This window comes from Rhinatrema bivittatum, chromosome 6 (assembly GCF_901001135.1).
Source record: "Rhinatrema bivittatum chromosome 6, aRhiBiv1.1, whole genome shotgun sequence".
Taxonomy (NCBI): domain Eukaryota; kingdom Metazoa; phylum Chordata; class Amphibia; order Gymnophiona; family Rhinatrematidae; genus Rhinatrema; species Rhinatrema bivittatum.
Window position 1 is genome coordinate 275964770 of NC_042620.1, and position 27021 is coordinate 275991790.

Genomic DNA, 27021 nt, shown 5'->3' on the forward strand with positions numbered 1-27021 from the left:
TCTTTTTTGAGATGCGGCGACCAGAATTGTACACAGTATTCAAGGCGCAGTCTCACCATGGAGCGATACAGAGGCATTATGACATTTTCCGTTTTATTCACCATTCCCTTTCTAATAATTCCCAACATTCTGTTTGCTTTTTTGACTGCCGCAGCACACTGTACCGATGATTTCAATGTGTTATTCACTATGACACCTAGATCTCTTTCTTGGGTTGTAGCACCTAATATGGAACCCAACACTGTGTAATTATAGCATGGGTTATTTTTCCCTATATGCATCACCTTGCACTTATCCACATTAAATTTCATCTGCCATTTGGATGCTCAATTTTCCAGTCTCACAAGGGCTTCCTGCAATTTATCACAATCTGCTTGTGATTTAACTACTCTGAACAATTTTGTGTCATCTGCAAATTTGATTATCTCACTCGTTGTATTTCTTTCCAGATCATTTATAAATATATTGAAAAGTAAGGGTTCCAATACAGATCCCTGAGGCACTCCACTGTCCACTCCCTTCCACTGAGAAAATTGTCCAATTAATCCTACTCTCTGTTTCCTGTCTTTTAGCCAGTTTTCAATCCACGAAAGGACATCGCCACCTATCCCATGACTTTTTACTTTTCCTAGAAGCCTCTCATGAGGAACTTTGTCAAACGCCTTCTGAAAATCCAAGTATACTATGTCTACCGGTTCACCTTTATCCACATGTTTATTAACTCCTTCAAAAAAGTGAAGCAGATTTGTGAGGCAAGACTTGCCCTGGGTAAAACCATGCTGACTTTGTTCCATTAAAACATGTCTTTCTATATGTTCTGTGATTTTGATGTTTAGAACACTTTCCACTATTTTTCCTGGCACTGAAGTCAGGCTAACCGGTCTGTAGTTTCCCGAATCGCCCCTGGAGCCCTTTTTAAATATTGAGGTTACATTTGCTATCCTCCAGTCTTCAGGTACAATGGATGATTTTAATGATAAGTTACAAATTTTTACTAATAGGTCTGAAATTTCATTTTTTAGTTAGGTCATTTAGTTAGGTCATTTAGTTAGGTCATTTATAAAAGTGATACCTGGAAGTCAGATTTAGAGCTCATGATGCAGAATTCTGGAAGGAGCTCTGGTGCATGGCTTCCAACCTTGGGACAATTGATGGAATGGATAGGTGGGGGGCAGAGGGGAGGCTATTAACATAGAGGAATAATTCTTGGGTAGTGATTGAAGGCTCATGGTGACAGAATCCCAACACTGGTTTCCACTGAGTTGCAAGAAAAAAAAGAAAGAAAGATGACACTATGGCTCAAAAAAAGTAGTAGCTGGAGATGCTGTTGTACATAAGATCTTGATACTATTGGTATTAGAGTTGTCATTCTTATATTATGCTCTTATCCCCTGAGCATATGAATCTGCCAGTAGGGGGGCGCACGTGCTGATGTAGAGCTGAGCTTGGTATCTGAGTAAAGCCATATCTAAGGCTCCTGATGGTTTCTCCCCCTTATCTGCTTATGTAGGCAGATTACCCTGAAGTTGAGACATTATGGCTGATGACCCAGGCTTGGAACACAGGGATATTCCTGTACAGTACTAGGAAATATACAGAGGCAGAACAATGGTGTGGTCTTGCAATACGTTATCTGAGTCAACTTGGATCCCTAAAAAGCAGCTATGAAACTCAGGTAAAGTACAAACAGAGCCGGCGCAACCATTAGGTGTCAGTGGGCAGGGCACCATTTTCAAAATGTGAAAGAGGGTGGCAGTGGGCACTAGGTGTGCGACTTGATGTAGGCAATTTCAGAGAGAGAGAACTGTACGAGGGTGACCATAGCTCTATATATCTACCACGGTCAGAGGACACATTCAACTCAGGGTGGGTGTTATATTGGTCTGCCTAGAGTGCTACAGACCAGTGCACCGGCCCTGAGTACAAAGAGCACAAGGGGGACACATAGAGAGGTCACAAAGAGAAAGAAGGGAAGTAAAAAAGTTGAGACAGTACAGAGCAAATCATATCAGAGGAAGAGTGCAAGATTTTTCTTCTCTCTATAATTGGAAAGTCTTTGAGACTTATTGTAGTAAGCAACAAGACACAATAAAACTTGCATCCTTGCCTAAACTGAGATTTTAGGATTAAAGTGGCTATGGAGGAAAGAGCTATGGTGTTTTTCATTAGAATGTGTATTTTCAAAATGTTAGACGTGTACAAATTAGCATATATGCTCATAAGTTGCTGCTACGCAGATAGGGGCCAATGCAAAACAGAGTGCTCAGCCAAACACCCTGTTTAACCCATGGTTGGATGCACATCCACAACCCCTTATGCTATAAGGGGATTACCATGTCCAAAACACACATCCAACTCCCCCTGCGAAACTAATAGCACTCAACACATGCAAATGCATGTTGATGAGGCTATTAGCTATTCTCCCCAGCTATTCACCTGATCTGCACAATTTTACAGTCAGAAATTAACGCCTGCCTAAAGCAGGCGTTAATTTCTCAGCAGCCTAAAAAAGTATACAGAAAAGTAGAAAATACTGATTTTCTGTACATTGTCCAACTTAATACTGTGGTGATGTTATATCGGAGGAACCAAAAGGGGTTAAAAAAATTTTTTTTTTAAAGTGTACTGGCGGGCAGGTTAGGAAAAGGGATGCTCAATTAACGAGCATCCATTTTCCTAACCCTTAGCTGTGCACAGATTAGGAAAACATACATTCGTAAAATTGAGCATCTGTTTTTCTAAAGTGCTGACAAACACCTCTTCTGGGTACCCCCTGCCAAGGAGGCGCTAGGGACACACATTTGTCCCTAGCACCTCCTTGGCAGTGTGACCCCCTCATTTAAATATTCAATCTCGGGCCCAGGAGAGGTACTGGGCGTGCTTTAGGAAAGTGGGCACTCAACACAGAGTGCCCGTTTTCCACACTGACTTTTTGCATCGGCCCCATATTCTGTATTTTATAAACATCCAAAATACACATGTATTTTCACTTTCACATTTAATAAAGGGGTCTTACAGCATTCCTGAGTGGGGCCAACAGTTACATGCATAAGTTGCTATTTTAAAAGATGCACATATATATTTCCCAATTTATTTATGCATTTTTTCACCTGCTAATTGTCTGGCCTAAGTGATAAGAAATGTGTTTATTGTGTAGTACTAACTGGTTGGGAAGTCTGGCTAAACTGGGCAAGTTCAGGCTGAAGAACCAAGAAGGTCTCGATGACCTGGGGAAGAACTGGGCAAACTGGTGGGCTAATTAGTTAAACTGGTAATTTCACTTACGTGCATGTTTTAAAATATACTGACTTACATATATAAATCCCGACTCCCGTAAGTCATATTTTATTTTCGCACATAAAATATATGCATGTATATTTAAAAAAATAAATGGGTAAAGTCCTGGTAGGGAGAATAAAGTTTGAGCTGAACAAGTTATTGCCATTCTACTATAACCAGGGATGCTGGCTTGCTGCCATTCCATAGCTGAGGCAACTGCCATACAACTTACCAGCTGCCGTGGAGTTTCAAACTGTTAACTAGTTTATAATTAGAAAGATCATTGCTAGTACTGCCATTTTTTTTGTCACCTTCCTCCTGCCTAGACTGCTGAACGTGTCTACTGCCATCCTATCCTCAACACTGCTGCCTTCTTTTCCTGTTAGCAGTGGTAGCTCCTCCTTCTTTCTCAACATAAGAACATAAGATATGCCATACTGGGTTAGACCAAGGGTCCATCAAGCCCAGTATCCTGTTTCTAACAGTGACCAATCCAAGTCACAAGTACCTGGCAAGTACCCAAACATTAGATAAATCACAAGCTACTATTGCTTATTAATTACCATAAGAATAGTTTATGGATTTTTCCTCTAGGAACTTATCCAAACCCTTTTAAACCCAGTTACACTAACTGCTGTAACCACATCCTCTGGCAATGATTTCCAGAGCTTAACTATGCGCTGAGTGAAAAAGAATTTTCAATGAGCTACTTGCTAATTTCATAGAGTGCCCCCGATTTACATTAAATTGTTCAAGTCCTTTCATGAATTTGTAGACTTCTATCATATCCCCCCTCAAGTCGTCTCTTCTCCAAACTGAATAGCCCTAAGTTCTTTAGCCTTTCCTCATAAGACAGCCATTCCATGCCCCTTATCATTTTGGTCGCCATTCTCTGCACTCTCTCCAGTGCAGCTATATTCTTTTTGAGAATCGGTGACCAGAATTGCACACAGTATTAGAGTGCAGTCTCACTATGGAGTGATACTGAACATTATGACATCCTCTGTTTTATTTGCCATTCCCTTCCTAATAATTTCTAACATTCTGTTTGCTTTTTTGATCGCCACAGCACACTGAGCTGATGATTTCAATGTATTATCCACTATGACGCTTAGATCTCTTTCCTGGGTGGTAACTCCTAAGATGGAACCTAACATTGTGTAATTAAGCAAGAGTTATTTTTCCTTATATGATGCACACTGCACTTGTCCACGTTAAAAATTCATCTGCCATTTGGAAACTCAATCTTCCAGTCTCACAAGGTCTTCCTGCAATTCATCACAATCCACTTGAGATTTAATTACTCTGCATAATTTTGTGTCATCCGCAAATCTGATCACCTCACTCAGCGTACCCCTTTCCAGATCATTTATAAATATATTAAAAAGTACCAGACCAGGACTTCCAGCAATGATGTCATCTGCACGGACGTCTGCGATGTAAGCTCCGCGACCCCCCTCCAAGTATCCCTCCGATAAATCTGTGCAGCGGCAGAAAACTTTGCTATCTTTTGCCGGGGAGTGTTTCTGAGGGCTTTGTCCCCTTACCAGCGTTGTCAGCGCACCGCGGGAGGCAAGATACGATCGTGACGGGATAGGAGCGCAATGAGGCCAGGCTTGGCGCGGTCAAGATGGCGGTCGCTCGGGGATTATGCCGCTAATCTTCACTTGGCATGATGAGTGCTTCTACAGCATTTTGATTTCGGCGACTATTTGCGGGGCTCATATTGCTGCAGATGATCTCCCAGTGCAGGGCAGGTGGAAGAGGGGCGCGACCATGGCAAAACGAAGCACAGCCCGGCAGAGACAAGATGGTGGCTGTCCATGTGCGCCTCACTCACTGATTTAAGGGACCGGCCCAGTGAGCTCGCGATCTGTCTGTGCGGGGGGGGGGCCCTGCAGGACTTGTACTCTTCGTGGGACGTTAGTGCTCGGGGAGGCAGGCTCTGGAGTGGGACCCCACATAGCAAATGGGGTGCCTCTCTTCCCAACTTACTTGCGGGTCTCCTGGTGCTGATGCAATCTAGACGGGGGCTTCAGAGCAGAGCTTTCTGTCACATTCCTCAAAGGCGGTTACTGACCCATGATACTGGTGCAAAGTGGCTAAAAGACTCTTCTCTGCCTGTGCTGCCCTATCTTTCAGGTGCTTTGGATCTCGAGGAAGACACATGGGGGATGCGCAAGTGAGATGCATGGAAAAGTGTGGATCATCAGCCTTGCTCCTGCAAGATGGCGGCGGCCCCCTCTGGCCCGAAAGTGCTGGAGACCGTTTCAGAGGATGCCCTGCTTCAGATCTCACAAAGTGTGATGGCAGCCCTCAATCTCCCCTATCAAAATCCAGTCCTCTATGGAAGAAATCAAGGCCGCTGTAGAGGGCCAAGCTAAGCGGATGGATGAAGCGGAGCATATAATATCTGAACATGGTGACCGCTTAGCTGAGTCGGAATTTCAAGTGAATGATCTGCGAGCGCAACAAAAGGAGCTGCTTCCAAAAATAGAGGACTTGGAGGATCAGGGAAGAAGGAACAACATCAGAATAATAGGGCTGCCGGAAACAGTGAAGGATGGGGAGATCAATGACTTTATGGACATAAGAACATAAGAAATTGCCATGCTGGGTCAGACCAAGGGTCCATCAAGCCCAGCATCCTGTTTCCAACAGAGGCCAAATCAGGCCACAAGAACCTGGCAATTACCCAAATGGCTCTCGGCACAAGTGGGACTGGATCTCTCTACTGATCCTGTGATATGTGAACGGGCTCACTGGGTGGGGCCGCTCTGTGAAGGCAATAACTGACTGAGGCTGGTGATGGCCAGAATTCTCAACTGGTCCCATAAAGCGCACCTTCTATGAGCCTTTAAGTAAAAGATGGAAGCCTTGGAATACAAGGGCCATAGGCTTTTGCTTTTCAATGATTTATTGGCCAACACGGCAGCACAACGGAAAACTATGTCACCAACTTGTACTAAGCTGCACAAACGCGGCACTAAGTTTGGTTTGCTGTACTCTGTGAAGCTCCAAGTCTAACATGGTAATAAAGTTCTTTATTTCACCTCCAGAGAAGAAACAGACGGCTTTAGTGCTACTCTGCCATGCGCCGGAGCGGTGTGAGTGGGAACTCTGCAATTTCCTGTTCAAAGTTCAAGTTTCAGTGAAGCGGTCCCTAGTCTCTGTGAGAAATGGCAGTTTTGTCTATGGACTAACAAAGTAACAGAAACGGTCTTACAAATATGAACCCATAAGTTTGCTGAAATGTTGGGCGCTAGTTTCAGTTCTTCTAATCTCTCGTGGGCCTCAGAGATAGAGCTTTGTGATATTTTACTTTCACTTTTCGATGGAAAGCTGTTGGGGCCTGGACACAAGGATCTTTCAAAACAGCCTGGCTCTATGTGTTGCCCTGCTTTGAGGAGTTGGGGGGGGGGTCAGAGGGGGGCGTCCCTACTCTCGTCGTTCAAATTGATGGGGGTGGGCTGGTTCCCCTCTTGGAGTGGGAACCAGCAGCGTTGCTGATGTGTGTGTGTGGATATGGCTGGGTGGATTGGCTGGGAGTGTGATTGGAAGGGGGGGAGAATATAGTGTCACAATGGAGACCAGGGCACATGGTTAGGCAACATATTTGTTATCTTCTCTTGCGGCCTAGGCTAGGGGGCCTCGAGAATGAGTTCTCTAACGTAATGGAGCCCCATCTGTGGGTCCGGCAATTTGTACTGCATATGGTAAGAGGGAATGGCAACAGTTAAAGTCACTACGTTAAATGCAGATGGCATCCACTCCCCGATCAAGCGGAAGAAACTGCCATGTTTAATCGCATGCATTCCCAAATTGTGTTCCTCCAGGAAACCCATCTGAGTGATGCTGAGCATCACAAACTTACTTAAAAGGGAATGGGTGGGCCAGTGTATCTACTCTTCATACACAGCCCGGAGGCGGGGAGTAGCCATCCTCATTCACAAACAGTTGCCATTCCAATTTACTTGTACCTGTCATGACAAGGAGGGCTGGTATGTGGTTGCAGCCGGGGTTCTGTATCAACAAACGTTGGTGCTCTGTAATGCTTATGCCCTCAATGTTTACTCCCAAGATTTTTTTTTCACAGCTAGTGGGTATTTTGGCTGATTTCCCAGATGCTGTGCTGGTAGTGGGGGGTTATTTCAATGTAGTTGCAAATAAACAGCTTGACTGTAAACTGCCCAAACCTAACATAGCCAAGGATTTGCACACAGGGGTTAACTTTTTGTGTGATGAATTGCAGCTGTTGGATGTGTGGCATGTCCTCTACCCTGCTGAACTCGACTTCACCTTTTTTTCTCATCCTCATCAGACATTCTCTTGATTGGATTATTTCTTAGTGTCTGATACATGGTTCCCCAAGGTGGAGGAGGTGAGTATCGGTGTCCAGTCCATATCAGTTCACGCACCCATCACTGTTCACTTTCAATGTGGCCGTGGACCAAGGCCCCCCTTTTCATGGCGCCTCCGTCCACACCTATATTTGGATAGGACCTTCCACACGCATCTGCAAAGCTGCTGGAAGGAGTATGTGACAGTTAACTCTACCCCAGATATATCCGCAGCTACACTGTGGGAACCTATCATATACCTAACAAACATTTCTTTGCGTATCTCCATGTCGGGCACTATTTTTCTTCTTTATGGACATCAGAGATCTTAACAGCAGAGTCGACGTTTGCCACTAAGATCTTCAACACCGCCAACCTTGCCAATACTATATCTGGGTGAATTAATTTGTGCTGAACTGTGCAGCAGAATAACAGTTTAGGTTATCTGGCGGCCAAGTGGTCTGCTGTGCTAGCCATGCCCATAACCCCTCAGTACATGGCACAATGCTTTGCAGGAATATATAAGCAAGTCCCGGATATTGGATTGCAGGAAGTCCAATTTAAGATTATGCATCGTATATATTATTACAACCTTCATCGGTTCAAGATGGGTCTCAAGTACTCCCCTTTATATATCAAATGTGGCCAGGACAAGGGAACACTTTCAGTGCCGCTCTTTGGAAACATTTTGGAGTAATATTTTTGGTATTATTTCTTCATGTACCGGGACTCAGCAGCGGACAATTGGATAGTTTCTGCTCTCTAGCCCACAAGCGTGCTCCACTGACTGCAACCGCTCAAAGGACAAATTTAGTAGAATGGCGGTGTGGTTGGCATGCTGCACCATCCTAGCGGTATGGGTGGACCCACATGTGCCCCCTCCTGTCTGGGCGTGGTTCCTGAGGATGGCTTCATTCCTGCAATTAGAACGTTTGGACTTTCTGGTTGGCAAGCGGAAACCAGACAAAGTGTACAGGGCTTGCTGGTCCACTTGTGCTCACTTGCTACCTGATGACATTAAAGATGGATTATACGATAGTGGTTACACTTTTGGGTGGCCGTAGCCCTGGTCTCCATAGGTTGGGGGGGGGGGTTGGGGGAACGGGAGGGGAGGAATGGGTTGTGAATGTTTGGGACAGTGGGTGGTGTGAGTGTGATAGCAGGGGGAAATGGGTAGACACAGGGGACGGGGATGAATGGTGATAAAATGCAATGGGACGGAGATGTTCCAGCTGTTTAGCGTGTTATTATTTTATTTATTTATTTATTTAAAATCTTTTCTATACCGTCGTTAAGCTAGTTGCCGTCACAACGGTTCACAATAAGGCACATAATTTAAAACTTAAATGAGTTGAGTTATATTAAACAGGTGCCATCAAATACTGTAACATAGTTTCATATTAAATAGTATTCAGTGGTTGATAAGTCATGTCAACTTTAAGTATATCAGCTTAAAGTAGTATATCAGCTTAAAGTAGTTGGTGCTACTTGTTCTGCCTACGATACTGCGTCATGCAGTTTGTGCTGATTATATTGTGTGTTTATTTGCCTCTTTTGTTACAGCATGGCAATGTTTCCGTACCAATAAAAACTATTTTGTAAAAAAAAAAAGTACCAGTCCAACTACAGATCCCTGAGATCCTCCACTGTCTACCTTTTCCCACTGTGAAAACTGACCATTTAATTCTACTCTCTGTTTCCTGTCTTTTAACCAGCTTGCAATCCACAAAAGGACATCACCTCCTATCCCATGACTTTTTATTTTTTTTATATATATATCTTTTATTAGGGTAACTGCATATATGGATTATACACTGACAGCATATAATAACAATAATAACAGTAATACAACAAAGATTACCAGTACTCTTAAAATGTACAAACATTTTTGTTATTAAAACTTAATTGAACATAACAACTAAAGTGTATTTAACTATAGTATATTTATGGTGAGTGTAAAAGTCTTTTAATGGCTATGCATATTCCATAAACTTTATGAACACTGAAAATGAACAAAAATGGACAGAAATGGACAAAATTCACCTGGTAACAAATATATATTGTTATGTACTGGTAACCTGCTATCTGGTCCCATGATTATGCAAGTACCCCATTATTACTTATCAGCCTAAGCATTCCCTCCCCCCCCCCCCCCCCCGATGTAACTAGTTCCCCATCCGATGTTGCTGCTATGCTATAATCGTCCGTACCATTTCCTAGAACTCTGTTGTGTTGTCGTAATTCATCAAAATTGCCATAATCCAGTTAGAACATAAGAACATAAGAAAATGCCATACTGGGTCAGACCAAGGGTCCATCAAGCCCAGCATCCTGTTTCCAACAGTGGCCAATCCAGGCCATAAGAACCTGGCAAGTACCCAAAAACTAAGTCTATTCCATGTAACCATTGCTAATGGCAGTGGCTATTCTCTAAGTGAACTTAATAGCAGGTAATGGACTTCTCCTCCAAGAACTTATCCAATCCTTTTTTAAACACGGCTATACTAACTGCACGAACCACATTCTCTGGCAACAAATTCCAGAGTTTAATTGTGCGTTGAGTAAAAAAGAACTTTCTCCGATTAGTTTTAAATGTGCCCCATGCTAACTTCATGGAGTGTCCCCTAGTCTTTCTACTATCCGAAAGAGCAAACAACCGATTCACATCTACCCGTTCTAGACCTCTCATGATTTTAAACACCTCTATCATATCCCCCCTCAGTCGTCTCTTCTCCAAGCTGAAAAGTCCTAACCTCTTTAGTCTTTCCTCATAGGGGAGTTGTTCCATTCCCCTTATCATTTTGGTAGCCCTTCTCTGTACCTTCTCCATCGCAGTTCTATTACTTATACTTCCCAGTCATTATGAGGCAAATAAAAGATTATCACCTATGACCATATTGATACCTATGTCATTATTGTCGATACTACGAGAGTTTTAAGTAGGCGTTCCACCAGTTTCTATGGTATTTGGTTGACCCTGGAGCAGTCCTGATACCCTTAAAAGGAAGGGATCCCATAATTCCTTTATCTGTTTTCTTTTGCGGTCCGGTCCTTGTTGACCTGAAATATTATCAAAACTGGCCAATTTAATCATCTTGTTTAACCACTGTTGGTACACTGGGTTGTCCATTGATAGCCAAACAGATAATATAACTTGCTTGGCTTGAACAGCCGCTATATCTAGGAATCTCTGTTGTGCTTTGGGAAATTCCAGATGTGCATTTGGAATCTTCCCAAACAGCCAGAAATGAGAGTCCTCTGGTATTATATTGCCATAACATCGTGAGCAGAGAGCATGAATTTCTCTCCAGAAGTCAAGCACTTTGGGGCATGACCAGAAACTGTGATCATAATCCCAAACTGTATTGTCACACTTCAAACACACAGGAGAAGTACAAATCTTCAGTTGAAAAGCTTTCTGCTTTGAATAATAATATTGCCATATAAATTTAAACTGCACTTCCCGCATAGTAGTATTTTCAGAAATTTTCGGTATATTTTTCAGATATTCCTTAACATCTGTAACAGAGATATCCAAACCCGAACAACTCGCCCATCTCTGGGCTATAACCCATGGTAACAATGTTGGTGTGTGTTGCTTGAATGCTTGTACAAAAAAGGAACACTTAGATTTGCCATAGAAGGCCCTAGGAACAGGGATTCCAGGAATCTGTACTCCTGTAAAGGGAAGTTTTGTAATCCCAATGCTATGATGTAGTGTCTAACCTGCAGGTAAGCATACATGTCAGATTCAAGTAATCCATATTTGGTCTATAAATCCATAAAACTATGTATTTGTTGTTGAGAGAGGTTTACTAGTTGACCTAGATATTTTAAACCTTTATCCCCCCCATTGACGGAATAGTGGGTTGTTGAGACCAGGTAAGAAATGAGGATTGTCACAGATCGGTGTGAGTGGGGTCATAGTGAACTGAGCACCCTTATAGGCACAGAGGCAATTCCAAGCTTTCCTACCTGACTCTAAAATGAGAAATTGTCTAACCCGAGCCAGAAGCAGAGATTTTGGCACCTGCAAGAGGGCAGTTAATGCTGTCCCTTGAAACCAAGCCTGTAAGTGTAATTTGGAGGAATGAAAGGAGGTCTCCACAAACCAGTCCTTAATATGGCTCATCATACAATTGAGATTGTAACGTTTAAAATCAGGAAACGCCAAACCCCCATTGCATAAGGGTTCGTAGAGCCATCATAAAGCTATTCTTGCCTTGTGTCCCTGCCATATAAAGTGCCTAAAAGCCCTTTGGATCTCCTGAAGATCCGACTTTTGTAACCAAACTGGCAACATTTGAAGAACATAACGCCACCGTGGTAGTTCATTCATTTTGAACATGTGTATCCTGCCGGTAAGTGAGAGGGGTAAGTGTGACCATCTCAGCAAGCGGTCTTTAAGATTCTTCAACAGGGGTCTGATATCCGTTTGATAAATGGTAGTGATATCTGAGGGACTCAGAACCCCTAAGTATTTAAGATGGGCTCTAGCCCAGCGTAAAGAAAACCTTCTCCCAAACTTGACGTACATTACTGAACAGGGGCATTGCTTCAGATTTGTCCCTATTTATCTTTAGGTCTGAAAATGATCCAAATTTATTTTGGTAATCTAAAACCTGTGGAAGAGAGGCCATGGGGTCAGTTAAAAAGATGAGCAAATTGTCTGCAAAAGCCACGATCTTAAATGAGGTATTTGCTACTTCTAGCCCCTTAATTGAGTCATCTGCTGCTATGATTCGGAGTAGTGGGTCTAACGACAATATGTATAGGAGCGGGGACAAGGGGCACCCCTGACTGACTCCCCTCTGGGGTGTAAAAGGATAAGTAATGGATCCATTGACCAATAAGTGAGACGTGGGGTTGGTGTAAAGGAGTTGTAAATATTGGCAGATGTTTCCCTTGAATCCGTACCTACCCAGAACTGAGAATAAGTAAGGCCAAGCCACCCTGTCAAAGGCCTTTTCTGAGTCAAAACTGACAGCCATAGAATCTATATGATCTGATGAACAGTAGATAAAACAAGGGTAGTATAACAGTCCTTAACTTAATAAAACCCTATACCAACTAAAGGACATGAATATCTTATTATACACAACAAATTTCACATACATATATTCAGTTAACAACCAAGAATTAAAATTTTTAAAATTTATATAATTTATTAAACATACATTTTATCACACCTTAACATCTGGCATATATAAATATTACATCAATATCATTAAACAAGAAAGTCTTATCTAAGACATATATATTATATTTTTCTTATGTTTTTCAACATTGTGTGGATACCCAAACTACCCGCAATTTCCCACATAAATACAAACACTAAATGAACCTTAAAATGTACTAACCATTCACTCATCCATCCAGCCAATCATTTACTTAAAAAACTCCCCACCACTATTGCACCTTTCCCAAAAACATATTTTACATACAAAAAATTCACAATACACAGATTCAGAATACGAGAACCCTAAAAACGTTTTTTTACAGGCATCATGTCTCCAATATAAATTTTAATTTTAGATTTCTCACATGTTCAATACTGCATTACGCTGAGAATCCCCGACAAGGACCTTGTTTCGCAAATTAGCTTCTTCAGGGGTTATCCTTCACGATGCTATCTTATATATATTCCCCTTCACGTGGGAGCCTCAATTCTCCGTTGTCCTGAACCTTCCAATTATTACATCGATATCCACACTTACCTATAATATAAATACTATTAATAGTGACTATATTAGGTTATCACAAAAACAATCAATTACTAATCAAAAATACTCATAACCAAAAGAATCCTATTTATATCCAGTCATCTTGTATACACAATATACATCTCTAACCATTTCTACACAATCCCAACAAATAATATCCAGCACCATTATCTTAAAAATGTACCAAAAATCATACTCACTTCGTATCAATAAATTTTCAGGTGCGATTTAAAATGCATAGTTCAACAAGTATCTCCAATGAAAGTAATGTAGAATTTATAACTCTGTCTTAACAAAAACTTCTCCAACGGCATATATCTTTCTCCTAAACATAAGAATATAACCCAAAATCAACCTATATGTATCCGCTGTTATTCAAACACAAAAGACATAATTCAAACATGGAGTCCCACCTACCACAACTCAGCATCTTCTCATACCGCCACAATTCAGCGTCTCCTCATATCGCCACAACTCAGCGTCTCCTCATACCGCCAGAGCTCAAAGTCTCCTCATACCGCCACTGTTTTACGGCTCATCGAACCGGACACAGCCTCACAATTTCCGCTTTTTAAATCCCCTACCAAAAATATAGGGCTGTCATTCAATCTACTAAAACCACACCCACAACCAATCCACTCTCTAGTAAAATACATTTATTTATTTATTTATTTAGCATTTTTATATACCGACGTTCTCGATACAAATATCAAATCAGGTCGGTTTACATAAAACAAAACAATCGCGGTGAGGCGTTACAATAAACGGAGTTTCAGAACATGAGAATAAATATTAAATAAACAACAGTGACTCATCAAATGACGAGAATCTATATAGTAAATAACATGTAATAAAATAGATAATGGTGTAAATAACTAACTTGAAATAAATACATGCCCTTTTTGCTACCATCCAATTAGCTACAAGTATAACATGCACGGCGGATCAAGCAGTGAAACACTGTCATTCACATATAATGCCCTTAATACCCTACAAATGTTTTAAGCAGGGACGATTCACTTAGTGTACACTGTATTTGTAGGTGTAGAATGCCGCCCACTCAATTTCTAAATTAAGGCCCCAAGGGACTGTTGTAGCCCATTGAAAAATGAGTTTTTGCTCATTTCGCCACAACCATTTCATAACTTCACCCCGATATCCAACTGGACATTGTGTCAAAACACAGAATTTCAAATCCACAAGTTCATGTTTTGCATCAACCCAATGCTTGACTAGAGGAGCCCCATCCTTTTGAATCCGGATATTACTCTTGTGCTCTATGATTCGTTGACGAATACTCCGTGTTGTATAGCCAATGTATATGAGCTGGCAGGGACATATGATGGCATACACAACTTGTTTAGATAAACAAGTAAAATGTCCCTTCAAAAAGTATGTAATTTTTTTATATAAATGGCAAAATTTATAACCAATCAATACATTTTCACATACAGAGAAGCCTTGACATGTGAATTGCCCCACCTCCTCAGTATATGCTCAATAGAACTCTTACTTTTATTTGAAGCAATTAATGACCTCAAATTTCTTCCTTTAGTAAAAGCAAAGACAGGGGGTTCCTTACAACCCGATATAGATTTCAACAAACCCCAATGCTTTAAAATCAATCTTTTGATCAAAAATCCCTTAGAAGAGTATGGTATGGTACAGACTAGTCTATTTAATTGGGTATTCTCACTTTTTGTCAAGAGGTTCTCCCTATTCGCATAGAGCCCCCTCTTATAGGCACGTCTAACTATTTTCCTGGGGTAACCCCTTGTCAAAAACTTTTTACTCAGATATTGGGCTTTCTCCTTATATTCCTCTACTGAATAACACAACCGTCTGTATCTCAAGAATTAACTAATGGGGATCTATTCCTGTAGCCTTCTTGGATGGAAGCTACTAAAATGCAAAATTGAATTTCTATCAGTAGGTTTAGTATAAACTGTAGAAGAGAGTTTACCTTGATGCCAAAAAATTCTCATATCTAAAAACGGAATAGACGTTTTTCAACCAAGAATGTAAACTTGATATTTTCATCCACCTGATTCAACCAATTTTTGAACCCCTCTAATAATTTTACATCCCCAAGCCAAATCCAAAATAAATCATCTATATAACGACGCCAACATTTCACATATTGGAACCAAGGGGATACATAGATGAACATTTCTTCTATTTTAGCCATGTATAAACAGGCTACAGATGGAGCAACCGGGGATCCCATCGAGAATCCCCTTAATCTGTTTATAGTATATTCCATGAAACTCAAAATAATACTCAAATAACACTATTCTTGTCAATTCCATAATGACACTCTTTCGCTTATCGGGAATCTCCTCCTGTTCCAAAATGTCTTGAATGAGTTCCGCCGCCTTAACCTGTGGTATATTTGTATACAAGGCAGTGATGTCTGCTGTAACTAACATACCTTGATTAAATCCTTGTTCCACCCGAGTTAGATTCATAATAAAATCTGTAGAGTCTCGTACAAATGATCTAATTAATTTTACTTTGGGTTGTAGCAAATTGTCAATAAATTTTGCCAAAGATTCAAAAATCGAGCCGATGCCCGATACTATAGGTCTCACAGGAGGGTTGCTAAGTGACTTATGAATCTTTGGGACAAAATAAATATACGGACTAACAGGACACCTTGTATACAAATATCTATACTCCTTCTTAGTTATAGCCTTGACACGCAAAGCATCTTCCAAAATTTTATTCACCTTCAATTGTAAATCCACCACTGGATTCCTCTGTAATGCCATATAATAATTCTTATCATTTAATTGAGACATGGCTTCATTATGATACTGAGTGTGATTTATAATCACCACTGCACCACCCTTATCTGCCGGGGAAACCACTATGGACTCATCATTCTGTATCTGTTTGATAGCCATCCATTCTTCCCTAGAACAATTATATTGATATGTATCCAGACTACCATCAATCTCTTTCAACTCATCAACAATGAGGGTTTCAAATGCTATTACTAAAGGGCCTGGTGGAACCGTAGGCATCCAGGTGGAAGGTTTATGTAATCCATCCGAACATGAAAATGTCTGCTCACCAAAACATTCTCTTAATCTAATCCTACGAAAGAATTTTTGAATTTCAACCCATGTTAAAAACGGGTCATATCGTTGGGTAGGAATAAATGACAAACCTTTATTTAAAGCAGATATAGCTGCAGAAGATAAAGATGTATCAGAAAGATTTACCACAATATTATTCTGAATGCTTTTCCAGTTATTCTCCTTTATCGCCTGAAATTGTACTGTTCCCGGCTTGACATGTTGCGTTTTGCACGATAATTGTTTGTCCCTCTTGCACCTCGCCCCTGATTTGACAAAAAAGAAGAAGAATTATTCCGATCTTGTTCATTTCCCCCTTCCACATAAGTGTCCTGTCGATTCTCACTCATGTTAAATCCCACCTTCCTGGTGGAATCCTGTCTACTAGATGTATATTTATCATCATCAGATGAATCCTCTGATGAGGATGATGAAAAATCACCTTTAGTTTTCTTTCTGCTCTTCCGATTTTTTTACATCAAAATATATACATAGCCGCTAGTATAGTCTCTTTCATCCCTCTGTAACTTGGATATTTTAGTTTTCTTAATATCAGCCCTAAGGGTATCAAGTGACTTCTGGTTCTCCATTAATTGGGCATCTAATACTTCTTTAGGTAAAATCTGTTGCAAACCTTCCATACCTTTATCAATCTTGTCTTGTAATTCTTTCATCTGAGTCTTAGTCTTGGATATAATAAGCAGCATGAAATCATAAGAGCACTTATTGAGAACGGCATTCCACCGTGTCACAAATTCTTCGTCATTAGCAAACATAGACGACTCTTTGGACATTCTTAACCCCCTCGGGATCCTTTTAATGTGACAGTATTCCGCTAAAGTAGCAGCATGTAACTCCATGCGGATCAATTTCCTCTTATTCTTCATAACTTCATTCCAATCACCTCCCTCACTATCTCCACTCACATGTTCCATTAACCAGAACCCAGAAAGAATTTCTGATGCGGCCTGATCGTAGTAACTATACATATCATCCATTTTGATCCTAAAGATATTATATATTGAAAAAATACCCTGAATTCGATAACCAAATACGGTAAATAAAACAAGGGTAGTATAACAGTCCTTAACTTAATAAAACCCTATACCAACTAAAGGACATGAATATCTGTTATTATACACAACAAATTTCACATACATATATTCAGTTAACAACCAAGAATTAATTTTTAAAATTTATATAATTTATTAAACATACATTTTATCACAACTTAACATCTGGCATATATAAATATTACATCAATATCATTAAACAAGAAAGTCTTATCTAAGACATATATATTATATTTTTCTTATGTTTTTCAACATTGTGTGGATACCCAAACTACCCGCAATTTCCCACATAAATACAAACACTAAATGTCCCTTAAAATGTACTAACCATTCACTCATCCATCCAGCCAATCATTTACTTAAAAAACTCCCCACCACTATTGCACCTTTCCCAAAAACATATTTTACATACAAAAAAATTCACAATACACAGATTCAGAATACGAGAACCCTAAAAACGGTTTTTTACAGGTATCATGTCTCCAATATCAATTTTAATTTTAGATTTCTCGCATGTTCAATACTGCATTACGCTGACAATCCCCGACAAGGACCTTGTTTCGCAAATTAGCTTCTTCAGGGGTTATCCTTCACGATGCTATCTTATATATACTCCCCTTCACGTGGGAGCCTCAATTCTCCGTTGTCCTGAACCTTCCAATTATTACATCAATACCCACACTTACCTGTAATATAAATACTATTAATAGTGACTATATTAGGTTATCACAAAAACAATCAATTACTAATCAAAAATACTCATAACCAAAAGAATCCTATTTATATCCAGTCATCTCGTATACACAATATACATCTCTAACCATTTCTACACAATCCCAACAAATAATATCCAGCACCATTATCTTAAAAATGTACCAAATATCATACTCACTTCATATCAATAAATTTTCAGGTGCGATTTAAAATGCATAGTTCAACAAGTATCTCCAACGAAAGTAATGTAGAATTTATAACTCCGTCTTAACAAAAACTTCTCCAACGGCATATATCTTTCTCCTAAACATAAGAACATAACCCAAAATCAACCTATATGTATCCGCTGTTATTCAAACACAAAAGACATAATTCAAACATGGAGTCCCACCTACCACAACTCAGCGTCTTCTCATACCGCCACAATTCAGCGTCTCCTCATATCGCCACAACTCAGGGTTTTTAGGGTTCTCGTATTCTGAATCTGTGTATTGTGAATTTTTTGTATGTAAAATATGTTTTTGGGAAAGGTGCAATAGTGGTGGGGGAGTTTTTTAAGTAAATGATTGGCTGGATGGATGAGTGAATGGTTAGTACATTTTAAGGGACATTTAGTGGTTGTATTTATGTGGGAAATTACGGGTAGTTTGGATATCCACACAATGTTGAAAAACATAAGAAAAATATAATATATATGTCTTAGATAAGACTTTCTTGTTTAATGATATTGATGTAATATTTATATATGCCAGACGTTAAGTTGTGATAAAATGTATGTTTAATAAATTATATAAATTTTAAAAATTAATTCTTGGTTGTTAACTGAATATATGTATGTGAAATTTGTTGTGTATAATAACAGATATTCATGTCCTGATGAACAGTAGGCCATAGCTGTAGTTAAATTTACGATGTGGGAACTGGCTGATCGAATCTTGACAAAGCCAACCTGATTATTAGAGATGAGGTGGGGAAGCACTGTTCTCAGACGTGAGGCTAACACATTAGCGAGCAACTTAAGATCACAATTCAGCAGTGATATCGGTCGATATGATGATGCCTGCAATGTATCTTTACCTGGCTTTGATAAAACAGTGATATATGCCTTGTTAAAATCAGGTGGAAATTAACCTTTATCCATGCCTTCTTTAAAGAATTGACATAAAGGTTCGGAGATCTGAGTTTGTAGAATTTTAAAGTAATCGTTGGAGAACCCATCTGGTCCCGGGATCTTGCCTACTTTACTGGTTTTGATTACTCAAGATAGCTCTACTGGGGTAATCAGTTTGTTAAGGGCCTCTAATTGTGATGGTGTAAGCTGAGGGAGACCTAACCTTTGGAAAAATTAGTCCTCTTCAACCTGGCCCCTACTCGATCCTCCGAATATAGTTGAGCATAAAAAGAACGTAGCGCCTCCCCTATTTCTGCTTCCTTTATGGCCCAATTTCCTTGGGGTGTCTTCAGTTTTTCTATGTGGGTCCTACGACGACGTACACGTATTAAATTTGCTAGCAATTTCTCTGTTTTGTTCCCATATCTAAAGAAGGTGTGTTCTGCAAACTGACTACTTCTCATGGCCCTTTGTTGTAAGTATCCCTGTAGTTCTCCAAAGATAGAGTGAGAGGAGTTCCGATTCGGGGATGAAGAGTTACGTATCATTTTTTGTTTAGCCTGTTGTAAGGCTTTTTCTATTTGTAAGATTTTGGAGTTCAATTTCTTATTCCTTGACCTTAAATAAGAAATTATTCCCCCCCCCCCCCCTCATTACGGTTTTACTTGCCTCCCAAAACAAGCCTGTGTTATCTCTGTGTTGGTTGTTTGTCTCGCTATAGCATGACCATTTTTCTTGTAAAAATTTCTGAAAATCTACATTATCTTTCATATATGTAGGGAAATGCCACCATTTGGACTGTTGGGACGGTGCACCGATTTTGATGTTTGCCCAGATCAGTGCATGATCTGATACACTAGCTTGTCATATATTCATCTCTGTAACGTGTGGGAAAAGAGCTTGTGAACCAAAAATATAGTCAATACAGGATAACAATTTTTGGGCTTTCGAAATATGGGTATAGTCCCTTTCCTCAGGATACAAATTCCTCCAAAAATCCAAAAGTTGAAGCCTCTTACAAAATTTGGCTAGGCAAGTGGAAGAGTTATCGGTCCCCTTGGCATGTGCGGAAGAGGATCTGTCCACTTGGGGGTCTATGACCATATTAAAATCTCTGGCTACTAATAGCCATCCCTGTAAATGTGTCATAATCTGACCAGTCAGATGATGAAAGAAGTTTGGGGATGCAGAATTGGGCCCATATACCGTACATAGCATTATTTCTGTACCATTTAACCTGCCAGTGATTATGTGATATCTGCCATTTGAGTCAATGACCTCAGAATTCAATTTGAAGTTCAAAGATTTATGGAACCCCTGCTTATTTCCCTTTGGCTGGTGAATAATTAGCTTGCCCCACCCAGTCGCGGCATAGCTTTTTGCTTTCAGCTACCGTCAGGTGTGTCTAATGTGTGTCTTATCCCTGTTTTTTTGTAACTGCTTCCCCTTGCACAAGTTTAGTTCTACTGTTCTATGCACCCCTGTTACTATGTAAACCAGCATGATGTGACTTGTTCATGAATGCCGGTATATAAAAAACCTACATAAATAAATAAATAAATAAATAATGTAAGCACGCAATGTCTATTTTATTTCTGCGTAAATGTTGGATCACTTTCGCCCTTTTGATGGGATTACCTAGGCCATTCACGTTTAAGCTTGCTAATCTCAGTGTAGAGGGGGACATGGTCTATTCCTTGAGAAATCCATACAAAAAATATAAAGATTCCATATATCTAGCCCAAGAGCCCCCCAGCCCAGGCTCTCCGGCCACCTTCTCTCCCCCTATCTGCCTTTGTCTAGGAAATTGGTAAATTGCTGAACAACAATCTGAGCATTATTCTTATGTGGTGATGTGTCTGGTAGAACTAGTACACCGGTTTCTCCGCACCTGCCCCCCTCCTCTCCTTCCCCCAACCGCTCGTTCCCTCCCTCCCCCCTCTTTCACCCAGCACTCATAGCCATAATTCCTTCCTTGTATCACAAGGAAGGTTTAAGGGATACCAAGAATGTGCCCGGGCACCCTCCAGCCGTGGTTTATCTATAGCAAATAGAAATCAGCATATTCGTTGTCATAAAAGAGCATTAAGATATAAAAAAGAAGAAAAGTAAACGTTCTCTGTCCTCAGAGTCTTTAAGCTCCACCATACCCAATTTTTCTATCCGCTCACATTCCAGTCTCACCTAAACGAGGTCTGCCAGTCATGGCCTTCATGATAGCGGGACCAACAGGTGTAGCGCTGATATGGAGGTAATGTTAAATCCTGAACAGTCTTCCTCTCCGTGTCCTCATCCTCCGTCGACAAGTCCGGTCATTTTCTAATATTCTCGGGTGTTCTAATTCCATTAGACACTGGGCCAACGTCGCCTTTGTGCGGCAGCCTGGTGAAACATCGTGACGTCAGGAAGAGTCCGTGCCTCGTAACATGTATTCCAGTCACTTGTAGAACTGTTAACCCTGAGGAAATAAACTCCTTTAACCTGTGAACTTAAATCACAATAACCAAATACTGGCAGTCCCTTGATCGGTATCAACTAAAGTCATTAGCAGTCTTCAGAAGGGACTGGTGGATCCACATAGAAGTACTTTCTGTCACACCATGACATGACAGAAGTCAGTAAGGAACATATCCATCTTGTAGTAGCCAGTCAGTCTCCGGTAAGCCTTCCGCAAAGGACTTTGCCTCAGGGAGTGTTTTAAATAGGTGTGCCAAGCCCGCATACCAGATTTTCAAATTGGCAGGATATTGCAGTTTGAATTTAATATTTCGACGATATAGGTCTGTACAGAGTGGGCTGAAGGTTTTTCTCTTCTGTGACAGCTGTACTGAGAAATCCTGAAAAATTCGCACAGGCAATCCATGATAAGCCAGATCTTTTTTGGAAAGTGATGCCTGCAATATTTTTTGTTTATTAGTCCAATTTAATATGCAAGCGATTACTAAACGGGGTCTTCCTAGCCTGTGCACCCTTTCGATGCAGAGCTTCCCTGCCAGGTCGGTTAGTGACAGCGCCTCCGGCAGCCATGTTTCTAAAAATTGAACTAAATTTTGTTCTTCAATTGACTCCGGCAAAACTAATTTGAATATTGTTTCTTCGTGCCCCGTTTTCGATGTCGTCCAGTTTGGCTGCACTCTCCTGAGCTGATTTCTCAAGGGCCACTACTTTCTGAGCTAGCACCACGTTTTCTTCCTCTAGACTGGCTATTCAGGTCTCCGGCATGCTCCAGTCTTGGGGGGAGATCTTCAATCGTTTTTTTCAATTCTTGGAATTGAGCTGCTAATTCTGTAAACCGGGAATCGAGAGCACTCACTACCGCCGCGGTGACTTGAGCTGTTAATTCGCTCGGTAATTCTTTCGATGGCGAGCCCAACATGTCACTCGGTGTTGGAGAGGGGGTGATGCGACCGACCGCCGATGCCATTTTGTCAGTCACGTCCTTGTTTTTTTCCTTCTCTTTTTTACCCCCCACCCGCAAGGACATAGCGGCTTGGGACTTTAACATGTATTTGTCTATAGACATGTACCTCTTCTGGAACGCAGTTTGAGTGGTTTCCTGCTTCTGTAAAGGGCTGATTTCTGGTAGTTTAGGGGGAGGGTGCCCGGAGCCGAACTGAAGCACGTCTGTTCAGCTACACCACATCACATGACCCCCCTCCCATGACTTTTTAGTTTTCTTCTGAAAATCCAAACACATCACATCTACTGGTTTACCTTTGTCCACATGTTTATTCATCCCTTCAAAAAAATGAAGGAGATTTGTGAGGCAAGACTTCCCTTGGGTAAATCCATGTTGGCTGTGTCCCATCAAACCATGACTATTTAAATGTTTTGTTATTTTATTCTTTATAACAGTTTCCATGATTTTTCCTAGCTCTGAAGTCAGGCTCACCGGTCTATAGTTTCTCTGAGCACCCCTGGATCCCTTTTTAAATATCGGGGATACATTGGCCATCTTCCAGTCTTCAGGTACATTGGATGATTTTAATGTTAGGTTATAAATTAGTTCAAATAGGTCTGAAATTTCATTTTTTAGTTCTTTCCGAACCCTGGGATGTATACCATCCAGTCCAGGTGATTTACTACTCTTCATTTGTGAATCAAGCCTACCACATCTTCTATGCTCACTGTGATTTGGTTCATTTCATCTGAATCATCACCCATGAAAATCTTCTCTGGAACGGGTATCTCTCCAGCATCCTCGACAGTAAACACCGAAGCAAAGAAATCATTTAATCTTTCCATGATGGCCTTATCTTCTACAACCTTATGATGGCCATCCTCTACAACCTCCACTGGCTCCCGATCAAATACAGAATTCTCTACAAAGTTCTGACCATCATGCATAAAACCTTACACAACCTAGCCCCAATTGATCTTACCTTCCAGCTGCGCACCAACAACTCCACGAGACCAATTAGAAAACCATTCCAAGGCACCCTTTTTGTCCCTCAAGCCAAAACCTCACTAAGGAATAGGGCCCTTTCCACTGCAGGTCCCACTCAATGGAACACCCTCCCACCAGACCTCAGACAAGACCCCTGCCAGCATTCCTTCAAGAAAAAACTGAAAACATGGTTATTCAGCCTAGCGTTTCCAGAACCCACTTGCTAGAAATACACTCTTGCTATAGTTTCCTACATACCCTGTCTAATTCCCTTGGCAAGTATGGATTGTTTTGTATGTTTTGAATTCGCTCTCAAACTCGCCCTTAAATCCACCAATCAATCCTGATCCTTTGTTTTTCTTATCCTCCCTTCGCCTTCCCCCCCTGCATTCCAGCCCTAACTTACTCGATGCATTAAACTGCTTGTTAACTTTAACTTTAACTCTGTTTTATGCAAGGCAACCAGTATAAGATGTTAATTTTAATACCATGTTACTTAAAGTTTGGGTTTTTTTTTAGATGTTTCTTGTTCTATGTAATGCTCTCAGGCAAGTTTTATTGTTTCACTGTAAACCGGTTTGATTTGTATCCAATGCAAGAAGATCGGTATATAAAAATAATAAATAAATAAATAAATCTTCTCTAAGTGCCCTTTTAACCCCTTGATCATCCAACGGTCCAACCAACTCCCTCGCAGACTTTCTGATTTGGATATATTTTTAAAAGTTTTTATGGTGAGTTTTTGCCTCTATGGCCAACTTCTTTTCAAATTCTCTCTTAGCCTGTCTTATCAATGTCTTCCATTTAACTTGTAATGCTTATGCTTTATCCTATTTTCTTCTGATGGATCCTTCTTCCAATTTTTGAATTAAGATCTTTTGGCTAAAATAGCCTCTTTCACCTCCCCTTTTAACCATGCCGGTAATCGTTTTAACTTCCTTCCACCTTTCTTAATGTGTGGAATACATCTGGACTGTGCTTCTAGGATGGTATTTTTTAACATTGTCCATGCCTCTTGCATACTTTTTACCTTTGTAGCTGCTCCTTTCAGGTTTTTTTTCTAACTATTTTTCTCATTTTATCGAAGTTTCCCTTTTGAAAGTTTAAAACTAGAGCTGTGGATTTGTTTACTGCCCCCCTTCAAATCATTAATTCAAATTTGATCATATTATGATTACTATTGCCAAGCAGCCCCACCACCGTTACTTCTCTCACCAAATCCTGTGCTCCACTGAGAATTAGATCTAAAATTGTTCCCTCTCTCATTGGTTCCTGAACCAACTGCTCCATAAAATTGTCATTTATTCCATCCAGGAACTTTATCTCTCTAGCATGCCCTGATGTTTCACTTACCCAGTCAATATTAGGGAAATTAAAATATCCCATTACTACTACACTACCAATTTGGTTAGCTTCCCTAATTTCTCTTAGCATTTCACTGTCTATCTCACCATTTTGACCAGGTGGACGGTAGTATACTCCTATCACTATACACTTCCCCAACACACAAGGGATTTCAATCCATAAAGATTTAATTGTGCATTTAGGGGTAGATTTTATAATTTTGCACGAGCGCGTACTTTTGTTCGCGCATCAAGCGCGAACAAAAGTACGCTGGATTTTATAAGATACGCGCACGCTGCCTGTTCCCTCCGAGGCCGCTCCGATTTCGGAGCGGCCTCGGAGGGAACTTTCCTTCGCCCTCCCCTCATCTTCCCCTCCCTTCCCCTACCTAACCCACCCCCCCCCCTTACCTTTGTTGGCAGATTTACGCCTGCTGAAAGCAGACGTAAATCTGCACGCGCCAGCGGGCTGCTGGCGTGCCATCACCCGACCTGGGGGCTGGCCCGGAGACTTCGACCACGCCCCCGGGCCGGCGCCATGTCCCCCGGGCCCGCCCCCGAAACGCCGCGTCATTTATGGAATGCCCCCGACACACCCCTTTTACGAAGCCCCAGGACTTACGCGTGTCCTGGGGCTCTGCACGCGCCGGCGGCCTATGCAAAATAGGCGCGCCGGTGCGCAGGGCATTTAAAATCCAGCCGTTAGTCTCATGCATAATCTGTATCCTATACCTGATTTTCCACTGGTTTTTGTACCATCACCCCTGGCAAAAGGGTACAAAAAGAGTAACTGAAAGACTGGGAGGAAATAAAGATAGGTGAAATATTGGAAGGGAGAGAGTGTGTAAGAGCTGAAAGACTGAAGGAGAGGAGAAGAAGAGAAAAGTTGGGCAAGATGATGAGAATAAAAAATGGGACACTGGAAATGACAAGAGGCAGATAAACAGTAAAAAATATAGGAAGGCAGGAAAAGAAAAAACTAAAACAGAGAAAGGAAAAAAATTAGTCCTATGCACATGAGAGTCTGTACAACTATTTTATTATTTTAGGGAGTAATTTTAAAAAAGTTACCAACCCCCATCTTAGCCCCTTTTAAACTGCCCCTGTGAAAGGAAACTCTTCATTAGACTGTTGCTCAAGAAAGAAGCTATTTATTGTATGTACATAGCCAGAGCAATAGGTCAACTTCATACAACAATTCAATCATTGGATGTAAACAAATACATGAACTAACTTCCCAAAATACCCACAGGTGACCACACCCACATCTGCTGCATTTCAATTCATAAGCGTTCAACAAGCATCATGACAAGCACTGCATCAATCATCATGCCGTTGCACGGTTGGCTGTAGAAACCAGTTTTTCTTCATATTTCGCAGTTTAGGGACACAAGGCCATCAAAACCCTGCCCCTTGCATTGTCCTACAATTGGATTGCTGATTATTGGGCAAACATCTGCATTGTGATGATATCCTGGTCCATAAAAATGCAGGATTCACTTAAGAGTATGTAACATAATTCTTTGGTTGGTGAGCAGGTCAGTCCTGGCTGTCAAAGCCGAAGACTAACAGGCAATTCATCTCAGCTCTTCTACACCAAAGCAATGCAGACACAGAAAGGTCAGTTCCTTTGGTATTCCTTTCTGACCAGCTTATAAATCAATACTTTTGCTGAGGGATCTCCACCAACCTAGCTGTGGCCATATCATGAAATCTAATTCTGGAATAGCCGATACCCTCTGTGACCTCAACCTGTGCTACACCCAACCATACCCATCTGACACACTGAAAATGCCAACTATAAACTGGCATCAGCTTGGAGACCTCATTAAATAACTATCACACTAAATAACTATCACCACCATCCCCTCCAATTGTTTTATGTCAGTTGCACCTATTGCAGAGGGAGAGGAGAATAAGGTCCCCACTACCAGGGTTTTCCTGCACCCATCGCCACCATATCTGACACAC

The 27021-nt window shown here is 40.9% G+C and overlaps 1 protein-coding gene across 1 annotated transcript in view; it reads left to right on the forward strand.

Annotated features, from left to right (window-relative positions):
- The window catches only part of TEX11 (testis expressed 11), a 974891-nt gene that overhangs the window by 899110 nt on the left and 48760 nt on the right, over nucleotides 1-27021 (forward strand). The window contains exon 29 of the mRNA XM_029607248.1: nucleotides 1511-1675. Within this exon, the coding sequence (XP_029463108.1) occupies nucleotides 1511-1675 (165 nt within the window). The remainder of the gene's footprint in view (nucleotides 1-1510; nucleotides 1676-27021) is intronic.